General features: G+C 36.4%; 1 protein-coding gene across 3 annotated transcripts in view; it reads right to left on the bottom strand.

Moving 5' to 3' along the window:
• The window catches only part of mib1 (MIB E3 ubiquitin protein ligase 1), a 106,725-nt gene that overhangs the window by 77,976 nt on the left and 16,249 nt on the right, over positions 1 to 12,500 (bottom strand). For all 3 annotated transcript variants that reach the window (XM_056471180.1, XM_056471188.1, XM_056471195.1), the window contains exons 6-9: positions 10,410 to 10,614; positions 9,312 to 9,495; positions 5,469 to 5,613; positions 4,943 to 5,076 (exon numbers count right to left, since the gene is read on the bottom strand). In XM_056471180.1, the coding sequence (XP_056327155.1) occupies positions 4,943 to 5,076; positions 5,469 to 5,613; positions 9,312 to 9,495; positions 10,410 to 10,614 (668 nt within the window). The remainder of the gene's footprint in view (positions 1 to 4,942; positions 5,077 to 5,468; positions 5,614 to 9,311; positions 9,496 to 10,409; positions 10,615 to 12,500) is intronic.

Raw genomic sequence — 12,500 nt, 5'->3', positions numbered from 1 at the left:
GCATGAAATTGACCCAGATTTAGGCAAAAACATAAATAAAACAGTCATGTTTATTACTTGAAGACCTCTTCAAGACGTCTCTCATATTGAGAATGAAGTCGCATGCATTGCTCAAGTGTGATTTTTTCCCCCGTGACTATAACAGTGTAAAAATCTTGACGTTTCTGTGGGTCTCATCCCTCAACTTTGATCTTTAGTTCTTATTTTTTATTGGATTCGGTTCAGGTTATGGGCTAGGCCATTCTAGCAGCTTTATTTTCTTTTCTGAAACAAACTGAGAGTTTCCTTCGCTGTGTTTTGGATCATTGTCCTGCTTGCATGTCCACCCTGGTTTCATCTAGTATTGTAGGTGTCGAGACTGAAGCAGCTAATATTCATTTACACTAACTGAATGACTAAAACCGAGAGATTTCAGCTGCTGTCTGGTCTTTCCATGCCCTTTTATAGCATCCTTTCTTCATGTGTTCATTTCACTACACATAACTTTCATTTCTAAGTTTGTTGTTACCAAAATCTGGTGAAAAGTTGACGTCAGCAGCACCTCTTCAAATGTGATGCGTTCCACCCTTGTTATTTTACCCACTGCATGAGGGTATACACGAGTGTGATGTTTGTGATCTGCAGCACTGCGGTAAGCTAAACCAGCGTGCAAAGGCTTGAATATTAATGCCGGAGCCCCTGGTGTATTTGCAGGACATGTCTTGTCCTGCCGAGCATATAATTTGGCCAGTCACCCAAGCCAATCTGACTTCCATTTCTCTCTCTCGGAGCTCAAAGCAATTACTTGAGAGAGGGGCGGCAGGGCACAGGGCCAGTCCTGGCACCAACACAAGAACCAAAAAGAACAGAGGACATTTGCTTAATATTTAAAGGTGCGTATGCATGTATAAATCGGTATTTATTAGCCCTCCTGTATATTTTTCTCCAAGTTCTGTTTAACAGAAAGACGTTTTTTTCCAACACATTTCTAAACATAAGTTTTAATTACTCATTTCTAATAACTGATTTATTTTATCTTCACCATGATGACAGAACATATTTGACTATATAATTTTTAAGATACTAGTATTCAAGCTTAGTGACATTTAAAGGCTTAACTAGGTTAATTAGGCAGGTTAGGGTAATTAGGCAAGTCATTGTATAACAATGGTTTGTTCTGTAGACGATCAAAAACAAATATAGCTTAAGGGGGCTAATAATATTAACCTTAAAATGGTTTTAAAAACTGCTTTTATTCTAGCCAAAATAAAACAAATAAGACTTTCTGCAGAAGAAAAAATATTATAGGAAATACTGTGAAAAATTCCTTACTTTGTTAAACGTCATTTGGGTAAAATTACTTAAAAAAATTATTTAAAAAAAATAAAAAAATAATAAAAATCAATAAATATTTTGTCTTCAACTGTATGTATATTCATGTATACACGCATGAATAACACTAGTTGTAATAATAGAACAGTATATACACCGATAAAAAATGATAAGTCATTTTAGACTACACTTAAAAATACAATATCAATAAAAAACATCTTAATCCATTTATGACTTATGAATTTTTAAAGATCAGCAAGCTTTTATTTAGATGCGTCCAGGGTTTTTAAAGTAAAGGCTTTAGAGACGTCATCACATTAGTAGTCGTCATCTGTTGAGGATCAAATACGTTTTTCAAAACTGTCAAACGACAAGAACAAATGTTGTCCAATAGTTTTAAAGGTGCTGTATGGAAATGTTTGACTCTTCTAAAAAAAAAAAAAACACCATCATATGTTAGCAGATATTTAATAAACATGCTAAGTGAACATTCTTGTTTATCTGAAAAACAATGCTGAAGTCAGATATTCTGCTTTGAAAATGTGCGTTACGTGCCGGGCGTCTGTCTTTGTTTTGGTCATTTAACCTGCCAAGCGCTAGTTTAGCCAATTATATTTCAGCACCCCGAGTTGCCTTTGTGGTAAACAGTGCATTTCATTCATTCAGTCAGGAAGGCTCTCGAAGCTTGCATCTGTGACCGAAATGCAACCTACGGTGGATAGTAGCGAACTCCGAAATGAGGCGCTGATTCAGAGTTCCACATGAGGTGGACATTAATTCTGCACCAGACGAAACACGACAGAAATTTAAATACAGACATTTAGAAGCACAGAATAGTGCACTCACTGCACTCCAGTGAAATGGTAAGGTTTATAATCTAATTAATACACATTAACCCTCTTTAACATCATTATATGTAGATGCTGAATCACTGATATGTGTTGGCTTGCGCTAAGTCACAGCTCTTAAGTTCAATTTCAAACAGTTTATTTTATTTTTAAGATCTGAGGTGAATTATCTGCTACTGCTTTCAGTAGTATGGCAATAAATATCATGTAAAATGGCGTTCAAACTCACATTATCAGCATTTAACACTGAAAAAAAGCACATGAGGTGTACCTGAGGTGATCATTGTAAGTTTTCTTTTGTTCAGCTTCAAGAAATAGAAGCCGTTTCAAAAATATAAATATTAGGTGTTGGTTAGGACAAAAACTCCTTTAAGTATGGAAAATATTCCCTCTATCATGTGCCATTGCTTTTAGTAAGGACACGACTTAAATCAGCCTTTGTTGATGTCGTCAATCTGGGAACCTGCTCCTGCGTGTGTTTTCAAGCAGGAGTGCAATACCTAGTTCAACCACTGGGTGTCAAACTTACATACTGCACATTTAAAGGTTTTGATCCACTTCAATTGTTGACTACTGTATTTGATTCGTCCAGTCTGATCTAAAACAACCTACATAGCCAACATGTTTTCATGTGAATAATTTCAGAGACTTGGTCAAACTTAAGTAGCTACATATTTCAACAGTGAATTTCCAACTCGCAGCAAGAAGAGCAAAGGAAATCTCATACATATAAGAGCAGTCGTCATTCTTTGATTGTGTGTTTGATCTGATCTTTGAGATTCCGGTAAAAGCTGAAGGTAGAGCGGTTCAAAGCAGACTTGCCATAAATTAGAAGCAGTGAGTTTCTCAATCAAAGCTCACTTGCTGTATAAGCTCCTCAATTCCAAAACCTGCACTTCTTAAAATGTAAGAAACGCTACCCATCAGGCTGAATGTGTTCTTGTACAAAAGACTTGAACAGATTTTTTTCTTCTTGGGAGCAGATTCTGATCAGGGATAATATACACTCAGCGGCCACTTTATTAGGTACACCTGTCCAACTGTTAACGCAAATTTCTAAGCCAATCACATGGCAGCAACTCAATGCATTTAGGCATGTAGACATGGTCATGGTGATCTGCTGCAGTTCAAACAGAGCATCAGAATGGGAAAGAAAGGTGATTTAAGTGACTTTAAATGAGGCATGGTTGTTAGTGCCAGACGGGCTGATCTGAGTATTTCAGAAACTGTTGATCTACTGGGATTTTCACGCACAACCATCTCTAGGGTTTACAGAGAATGATCCGAAAAAGAGAAAATATCCAGTGAGCGGCAGTTCTGTGGGTGCACAGTTTATGTTTATGTCAGAGGAGAATGGCCAGACTGGTTCCAGCTGATAGAAAGGCAACAGTAACTCCAATAACCTCTCGTTACATCTCTGAACACACAACACGTCCAACCTTGAGGTGGATGGGCTACAGCAGCAGAAGACCACACAGGTGCCACTCCTGTCAGCTAAGAACAAGAAACTGAGGCTACAATTCACACAGGCTCACCAAAACTGGACAATAGAAGATTGGAGAAATGTTGCCTGGTGTGAGGAGTCTTGATTCCTGCTGCGACATTCGGATGGTCGGGTCAGAATTCGGTATCAACAACATGAAAGCATGGATCCATCCTGCCTTGTATCAACAGTTCAGGCTGGTGGTGTAATGGTGTGGGGGGAGATTTTCTTGGCACACTTTAGGTCCATTAGTACCAACTGAGCATAGTGTCAACGCCACAGCCTATCTGAGTATTGTTGCTGACCATGTCCATCCCTTTACGACCACAGTGTACTCATCTTCTGATGGCTACTTCCAGCAGGATAACGCACCATGTCAAAGCATGAGTTCACTGTACTCAAATGGCCTCCACAGTCCCCATATCTCAATCCAATAGAGCACATTTAGGATGTGGTGGAACGGGAGATTTGCATCATGGATGTGAAGCCGACAAATCTGCAGCAACTGCGTGATGCTATCATCTCAATATGGACCAAAATCTCTGAGGAATATTTCCAGTACCTTTAAGGCAGTTCTGAAGGCAGAAGTAGGTCCAACCCAGTTATAGTAAGGTGTACCTAATAAAGTGGCAAGTGAGTGTAGTTAACTAAAATAAATTTTTTCTACTTGAAACACAAAGTATTGTATAGCTTTTATTAATATTTTATCAGTATCTCAATAGCAGGGTGTCCATCCTAACATGAAGCAAATATTCTCAAGGCCTGTAAATTTTTTTGACACAATCTAAAACACAAATTAGGTAAGATTAGACAAAGACTATAGAATACACAAGACGTGCCTCTTGTATAGTTTTGAATGGGGAAAAGTGTAACGATCAATATGGCGAATGAAGCCCCGCCTCCAAAAACAGCCAATTATCGATCGCTATAAACTGAGGAGTCTCCTGGGGAGGGGCTTAGACCAGACGTGCGTTTCTTTGAAGGTTTAGAAATGAAACTAGAACATGTTGTTACATGTTATTGGTGATTCCTAATTTAATCGTAAGCTTAGCAGGCAATTTTGGAGAATTTGATGTTTCCCCAATTCAAACAGAATGCCCAAGAGTCGTTTCAAAGATGGCCACCTAGTGAAATGACTTTCCTTAAAGAGAAGAGTATTTAAAGAGTATTTTATTGAGGTAAAGGTCTTAGTTAAATGTTTGTTAATAGCATTAACTTGTCAATTAAAGTGTGGCCAAAGTTATAACTAAACCATTCAGTTGATACACAGAATAAGTGTGTGTTAGGGATTAGTTCTTACGTCTACATCGGGTCTCTTCAGGATGTCCTCTACTTTGGCCAGGTCACCGTTGGCTGCGGCCTTCACCAGCTCTTCATTAATGTCTCCAGACTCCTGCGTCTCGAAAAGTTTCTTGAGGAGCTGAGACAGGCGCTCTGCGGGCACAGAAGGACTCTCTGTCAACACTGCTACAGTGTCACACAGAGCACACAATGACGGATGAGAAACGGATTGATGCTTGTCTGACTGTGCTCCACTCACACAGCCATTGAAGGACATTTTTCTGCATTTCACATGTACATTAAATGACAGAATACATTGGAATTAGGGCTGCAAAACATGTCAGAATACAATCAAGATCACAATATGAATAGGAAATTGTAGGTTAGACTGTTTTTAAACTTTGAAAAGAAAGTGCAACATATTAACAACGATTTAAAAACAACAATAAAATACAATACTTTATTATATTGTGCTTTTGGGATTATTTCACACAAAACGTGCGCGTGCGTGCGTGCGTGTGTGTGTGTGTGCGTGTGTGGATTACCTCCAGAAGCATTAGTAACCGCAGATCCAGCAGGGGCCACTTTAGTGACAGCAGCGGGATTGTATGTCCAGGATGTCCCGCACACCTCCACTTTCAGGTCACTGTCAGAGTAAATCTGCTGCACTCTGCCCACCTTTCCAAGGGTCTGCAAAAAAAAGACACACATGGATATCTGAGTACGAGAGCGGGTGCATTTAAACCCACAAGCCTTTTCGCAAACACTCAGAAAGGGCAAGAATGCTAGATACAGTTGAAGTCAAAATTATTAGCCTTTTTTTCCACAAATATTTCCTAAATGAGGAAAGTACGGAATTTTTTAACAGTATTTCTTATAATATAATTTATTCTGGAGAAAGTCTTATTTGTTTTATTTCGGCTAGGACAAAGGCAGTTTTTAAAACCATTTTAAGGTCAATATTATTAGCCACCTTAAAGGTACAGTATGCAAGTTTGACACCCAGTGGTTAAACTAGGTATTGCACGCCTACTTCGAAAGACATGCAAGCGCAGATTGCCAGACTGATGACATCAACAGGCGTGTGAAGTGATTTACATCGTTCTAAATAAAAGCAATGGCATACAATAGAACACATATTAAATGGAGTTTATGTCCTAACCAACACCTGAAATTTATATTTTAGAAACAGCTTCTATTCTTTCAGGTGAACAACAGAAAACTGACAATCACCTCAGGTACACCTCATGTGCTTTATTCAGTGTTAAACGCTAATAACGTGAGTTTGAGTGCCATTTTACATGACATTTATTGCCAAACTACTGAAAGCAGCAGCAGATAGTTCACCTCAGATCTTGAAAATAAAATAAACTGTTTGAAATTGAACTTGAGAGCTGTGACTCCGCGCAAGCCAACACATATCAGTGATTCAGCATCTACAATTAATGATGTTAAAGAGGTTTAATATGTATTAATTACATTATAAACCTTACAATTTAATTGGAGTGCAGTGAGTGCACTATTCTGTGCTTCTGAATGGCTGTATTTAAATTTCTGTCGTGTTTCGTCTGATGCAAACAGCCCAATTGCATATAAGTAGCGTCTTGTTAGGACACTGGGTAACAAATATGACCTGCTCACCTAATGTTTATGTTTGTAATATTTATATTATTTGCAAATTAATAACCACCTCATGTGGAACTCTGAATCTGCGCCTCAATTTGGAAGCCGCTACTGTCCACCGGAGGTCGCATTTCGGTCACGGACGCATACTTTGAAACCCTACCTGACTGAATGAATGATTTACGCTGTTTTCTACCAAGGCAACGAGGCATGCTGAAATATAATTGGCTAAACCGGCATTGGACGGGTTAAATGACCAAAACAAAAACAGGCATTCCGACACGTAACACACAATTTCAAAGCAGAATATCTGAGTAGTGAACAAGAACGTTCACTTAGCATGTTTTTAAAAATATCTACAAACATATTATGGTAATTATTATTATTATTTTTTTTTAGAAGAGTCAAAAATTTCCATACAGCACCTTTAAAACTACTGGACAACATTTGTTCTTGTCGTTTGGCAGTTTTGAAAAACGTATTTGATCCTCAACAGATGACGACTACTAATGTGATGACATCTCTAAAGCCTTTACTTTAAAAACCCTGGACGCATCGAAATAAAAGCTTGCTGATCTTTAAAAATTCATAAGACATAAATGGATTAAGATGTTTTTATTAGTATTGTATTTTTAAGTGTAGTCTAAAATGATATTATTATTTTATATCAGCTTTTAAAAGGCCAAATACTGTTCTATTATTACAAATAGTGTTATTCATGCGTGTATACATAAATACACATACATGAATACACATACAGTTGAAGGCAATATATATATTTATAGACAATTGAAAACAAATATTGCTTAAGGGGGCTAATAATTTTGACCTCAAAATGGTTTAAAAAAATAAAAACTGCTTTTATATTAGCAGAAAAAATATTATAGGAAATATTGTGAAAAATTCCTTGCTGTTAAACATCATTTGGTAAAAAATAAATAAAATAATAATAATAATAATAATAATTATATATATATATATATATATATATATATATATATATATATATATATATATATATATATATATATATATATATATAGATATTTCTTTTTTTTTTCTTTTTTCCAAATGATGTTTAACAGCAAGGAATTTTTCACAATATTTCCTATAATATTTTTTCTGCTAATATAAAAGCAGTTTTTATTTTTTTAAACCATTTTGAGGTCAAAATTATTAGCCCCCTTAAGGAATATTTGTTTTCAATTGTCTACAGAACAAACCATCATTATACAATGACTTGCCTAATTACCCTAACCTGCCTAATTAACCTAGTTAAGCCTTTAAATGTCACTTTAAGCTAAATACTAGTATCTTGAAAAATATCTAGTCAAATATTATTTACTGTCATCATGGCAAAAGATAAAAGAAATCAGTTATTAGAAATTAATGATTAAAACTATTATGTTTAGAAATGTGTTGGAAAAAGTCTATCTATTAAACAGAAAACTTCAACTGTGTGTTTGTGTGCACACTGCCTGTTACACACAGGTACAAAACGCCCCTCTGAGAGCACTGTGAAGAGAGATGTGGAGAAAATCAATAAGTGTAAGGTCTGGCTTTTCAAATTGAGATTGGCTCATTTAAACAGAAAACACCCAAAGGCTCTTGCAGGACCATTTCTCATCTATACTGCTCATAACCGAAGCTATTGGAATTCTGTTAAGCTTTGTCCACCGAGGACAACAAAAGGGAGGTGATCCAAAAATATAGAAACCAAGCCCAGGAGCGCACTGGCAGGATAACATCCAGTGCTTCAGGAGGCTGAGCCGCTTCAAACAGTAAGCAGATAAAATAAAACAAGTGAGCTACTTGTAGAGTAGGCCAGCGGATGCAATTTAATGCTCATTAAAGGTGCTGCATGCAAGTTTTTGACTCTTCTAAAGCATAAAAATACCATCATATGGACCAGGGGTGGCAATTTGGAGCACTCACTCTGGTCACTTGGGCTCTGCACTGGCTGGGTAAATACCAAATTGAACCAAAACAAACCATTACATGTCAAGCTTACGCTGAATCACAGTTCTGAAGTTCTGAGGTGAATTATCTGCTGCTGCTTTCAGTAGTATGGCAATAAATGTCATGTAAAATGGCATTCAAACTCACATTATCAGCATTTAACACTGAATAAAGCACATGAGGTGATCATTTCATCAAGTTTTCTGTTGTTCATCTGTAAGAAATAGAAGCACTTTCTAAAATATAAATATCAGGTGTAGGTTAGGAAATGATGATGGAAATGACCATCGCATGTCATTGCTTTTAGTTAGAAAACGGTTCAAATCAGCCTTTAGGCTTGATAGTCTGGCACACTCACATCAATCTGGCAACCTAGGGACTTGTCAGAGGAGGAGCCGAGCGAAAATGTGTTTTGATCCAGGGGTGCAATACCTTGTTCAACCACTGGGTGGCAAACTTACATACTGCACCTTTAAAGAGTCGGTCGACGTCAGGCCGTCGGTCAGTATTGGTCAACATTAGATTGGAGTTAACATCAAATCAAGTTGGCACAATGAAAGATGTGCACACTGATTTTCACTTAATTTTCAGTCAGCCACCCCAAGCGATTCCGGTGAACTTGTCTTTCCATTACAAAAATCGCCACTTTCAAGATCTGATTTCTTTAAAACTCAGTGATCTTCACTGCCTGATTGATATATGTTATAAAGTGGGTGTCTGAACGGACAAGCACTACCGCATTATATTATATTTTCCGTGCCATGTCTTTAAAATATGAACATTTTATTTTAGCTAGGGATGCTCACTGGCAGCATGGCTTCAGCCCACTCTCCGTGTCCTCTTTGGAGCAGTTTGATGCGGTCGATGTCGTAGCAAATCTGAACCAAATCTCCCACCATGAACTGCGAGCTGCCACCCTCAGCACCAGCTGCCACTTCTCCACTGCGGACAACGTTTGCCTTGGTGAGCACCGCTGGGTTAAATGTCCACCTAGAACACATACAAAGCCCTGCGATTATTATAAGGCCAAAGAATTAAAATAAAGTAATATTTTCAGTCTTTTAGTAGATTTAATATACGAGAGACTTTGTTTACCAAACAATTGGTTCTAATAGTTTTTGCATTACAAAAATTCACTACATGCAAAATGGCACGCTATTCACTAGGGCTGTCCAATAAATCGTTTCAGCATCGATACCGCAATGTGCAAATCTGCAAAATCACATTGCAGGATCTCCAGCGATTTTAAGTCATTTTTATCCATTTGGACACAAGAGACTATAAAGATTGACACTTTAACAAAGATTGTGTTTAATTCTTTATACATTGAAGACTACACCTTGTTATTTCACATTTATTGAAATTCTGTACCTTAAATCTCCACCATAAAGCGCGGTTCTATTTTCAGCGGTGCTTTATTTTGTATATATTTTTAATCATTTAGTATATTTTATGCAGATACACTCCACTAACAAACTCTAATTCTTTCCAAATAGAGTTATCTTGTGAAATTACATCCATAATGCATAAAAATGAAATATTGCAATGTCAGTTTTTTCCAATATCGTGCAGCCCAACTATACACTATGTACTTATGCATTTACACACTCAACAGCACTGGTATGTGAATTGTGTCATCCAATTGGAACACTAACAGTTTTTTACTAAACTGAAATCCTAACCGTTTCCCAGATGTCGTTTAACAGTTGCTAAATAAGTGAAATAAAAGTAAAATAAATAATCTCACATGCGAAGTTAACAAAATTCTGCACATAAATAGCAATAAATGTCTGCAGATTCTGTCTGTTCCAGGTTATAATGTTTGCTTTTGTCTCACTCACATTGAAACAATGGCAAAAAGCAAATGATGATAATAAATAATGTTCCATAAATGTGTGCCTGACCTGTTTCCACTAGGATATTGCACAACAATGTCGTGGTCTTCATCGATGCCGCACACAGTGCCTGTTGTGGTGAGCGTCTCAAACATGCCGTCGGTCCATCCTCCATGCCCATGCTGCAGCGACTGAACGATCTCCAAATCCAAATCAATGTTGACCAAGTCTCCAATCTGCAGGCCTCCTGGGTTCCTGTTGCCGTTCTGCTCACCTACAGAAAACCACCAATAGGATGAATATACTGATAAATATCATCTAAGGCTAAACAAAACTAGGAAAATTCAGCTGAACCAGGGCTCGCAAGACTGCTAGCACAAAGTCACTGTCCTCCAGTTGGGCTACCAAAAATTAATCCACCCTGCCTGTCAGACTAGCTTAATGGGAGGGAAAGTATAGCCTTTCGATGTATTTGCAGTCTTTAATTATGTTCCATGTAATGTGTTGAAGCTAACTGGTGTTGTCAAAAGAAGCCGTACTTCGGTACCAAGTTGATAATAAATAAATTGAAAATAAATAGATAAATAAATTAGATAAATAAATAAATAGAAAAATAAATAGATAAGTAAATAGATAGATAAATAAATGAATAAACAAGTAAATAATTAAATAAATTCTATAAATAAACAAATAAATAGATAAATAAATAAATTATATAAATAAAAAAATAAATAAACAGATAAATAAATGGATAAATAAATAAATAAATAGATAAAGTAAATAAATAAATAGATAAATAAATAAATATATAAATATATAAATAAATAAGTAAATAAATAGATAAATAAATAAATAGATAAATATATAAATAAATAAATAAAGTAAATAAATAAATAGATACATAAATAAATAAATAAATAAATAAATAAATAAATATTTCTTCAAAAATACCTTTTTTTACTGATCAGACATGTCTTCATTTGTTTTAGTATAGTGTAGAAAACTTAGTGAACACTTCCTGTGAAGTGGCTTGTAGCTTAACATCTTTAAAAATGATTGGACCTTTTTTTAAGGCCTCAAGTGTAATTAATCAGAGCTGACCATCATTGCAAACAGCTTTATGTTATTGGTTTGGACGGCAAAGAGTCAATTATGGACTGGGGCCAAAATAGCTTTTAAACAGGAATGTTTCACTGTAGCGATAAATGTTTGAAGATCAGCTACATTATAGCATCCAATGCTGACATCTGGTGGAGGCATCACATACAACATTACCATGTACTAGAAGACATTTACTTGACAAAGATAACTACAGTTGGTGGGGGGGGGGGGGGGGGGGGGGGGGGGGTCAACATTTTGGTTAAAAACAACAACAATACAAACATAAAAATAAAATAAAACCAAAAAAATCTGGAAAAAAATTGTTGTTTAATAACAATGGATTGACACAAGGAGAAAACGCTAAACTACTGAAATGTATTTAATACTTTGTACAAAAGGCTTTTTGGTGCTGTCAGCTTAAAGACGCCTCTCATATGGAGAATGAAGTCACATGCATTGCTCAGGTGTGAGTTTTTTTTTCAACAGTGTAAAAATCTTGATGGTTCTGTGAGTCTCGTCTATCAAATCTGAGCTTTATCTTGAATTTTCTCTGGATTCAAGTCAGGTGATTGGCTGGGCCATTCTACAGCTTGATTTTCTTTCTCTGAAAGCATTTGAGAGATTCCTCGGCTGTGTTTTGGATCATTGTCTTGCTGAAATGTCCACCCCGGTTTCATCTTCATCATCCTGCTAATGTAGATGATGGACTGAAGCAACGAATATTAATTTGCATTGACAAAGGGCAGAGGTTTGCTGAAGAACTACTGAGAGATTTCAGCTGCTGTCTGGGCTTGCCATGTGTTTTCACACCTTCCTTTCTTCATGTGTTCAATACTTTTTCAGCGTGTCATTTCATTTTATTACACATAAGTTCATTTGTAAACTAATTAATGTTTTCTTGGGATCTATAGTTAAATAATGTTTAATAACAATGGATTGACAAGGAGAAAGTGCTGAACTACTGAAATGTATTTAATACTTTATATAAAAGTTTTTTTTTTGGTGATGGCAGCTTAAAGACACCTCTCATATGGAAAATAAAGTCACATGCATTGCTCA

The sequence above is a fragment of the Danio aesculapii genome, chromosome 2 (genome assembly GCF_903798145.1).
Source record: "Danio aesculapii chromosome 2, fDanAes4.1, whole genome shotgun sequence".
Lineage (NCBI taxonomy): Eukaryota > Metazoa > Chordata > Actinopteri > Cypriniformes > Danionidae > Danio > Danio aesculapii.
Note: the sequence above shows the minus strand (reverse complement) of the source record. Positions and strands in the feature narration are given on the sequence as shown.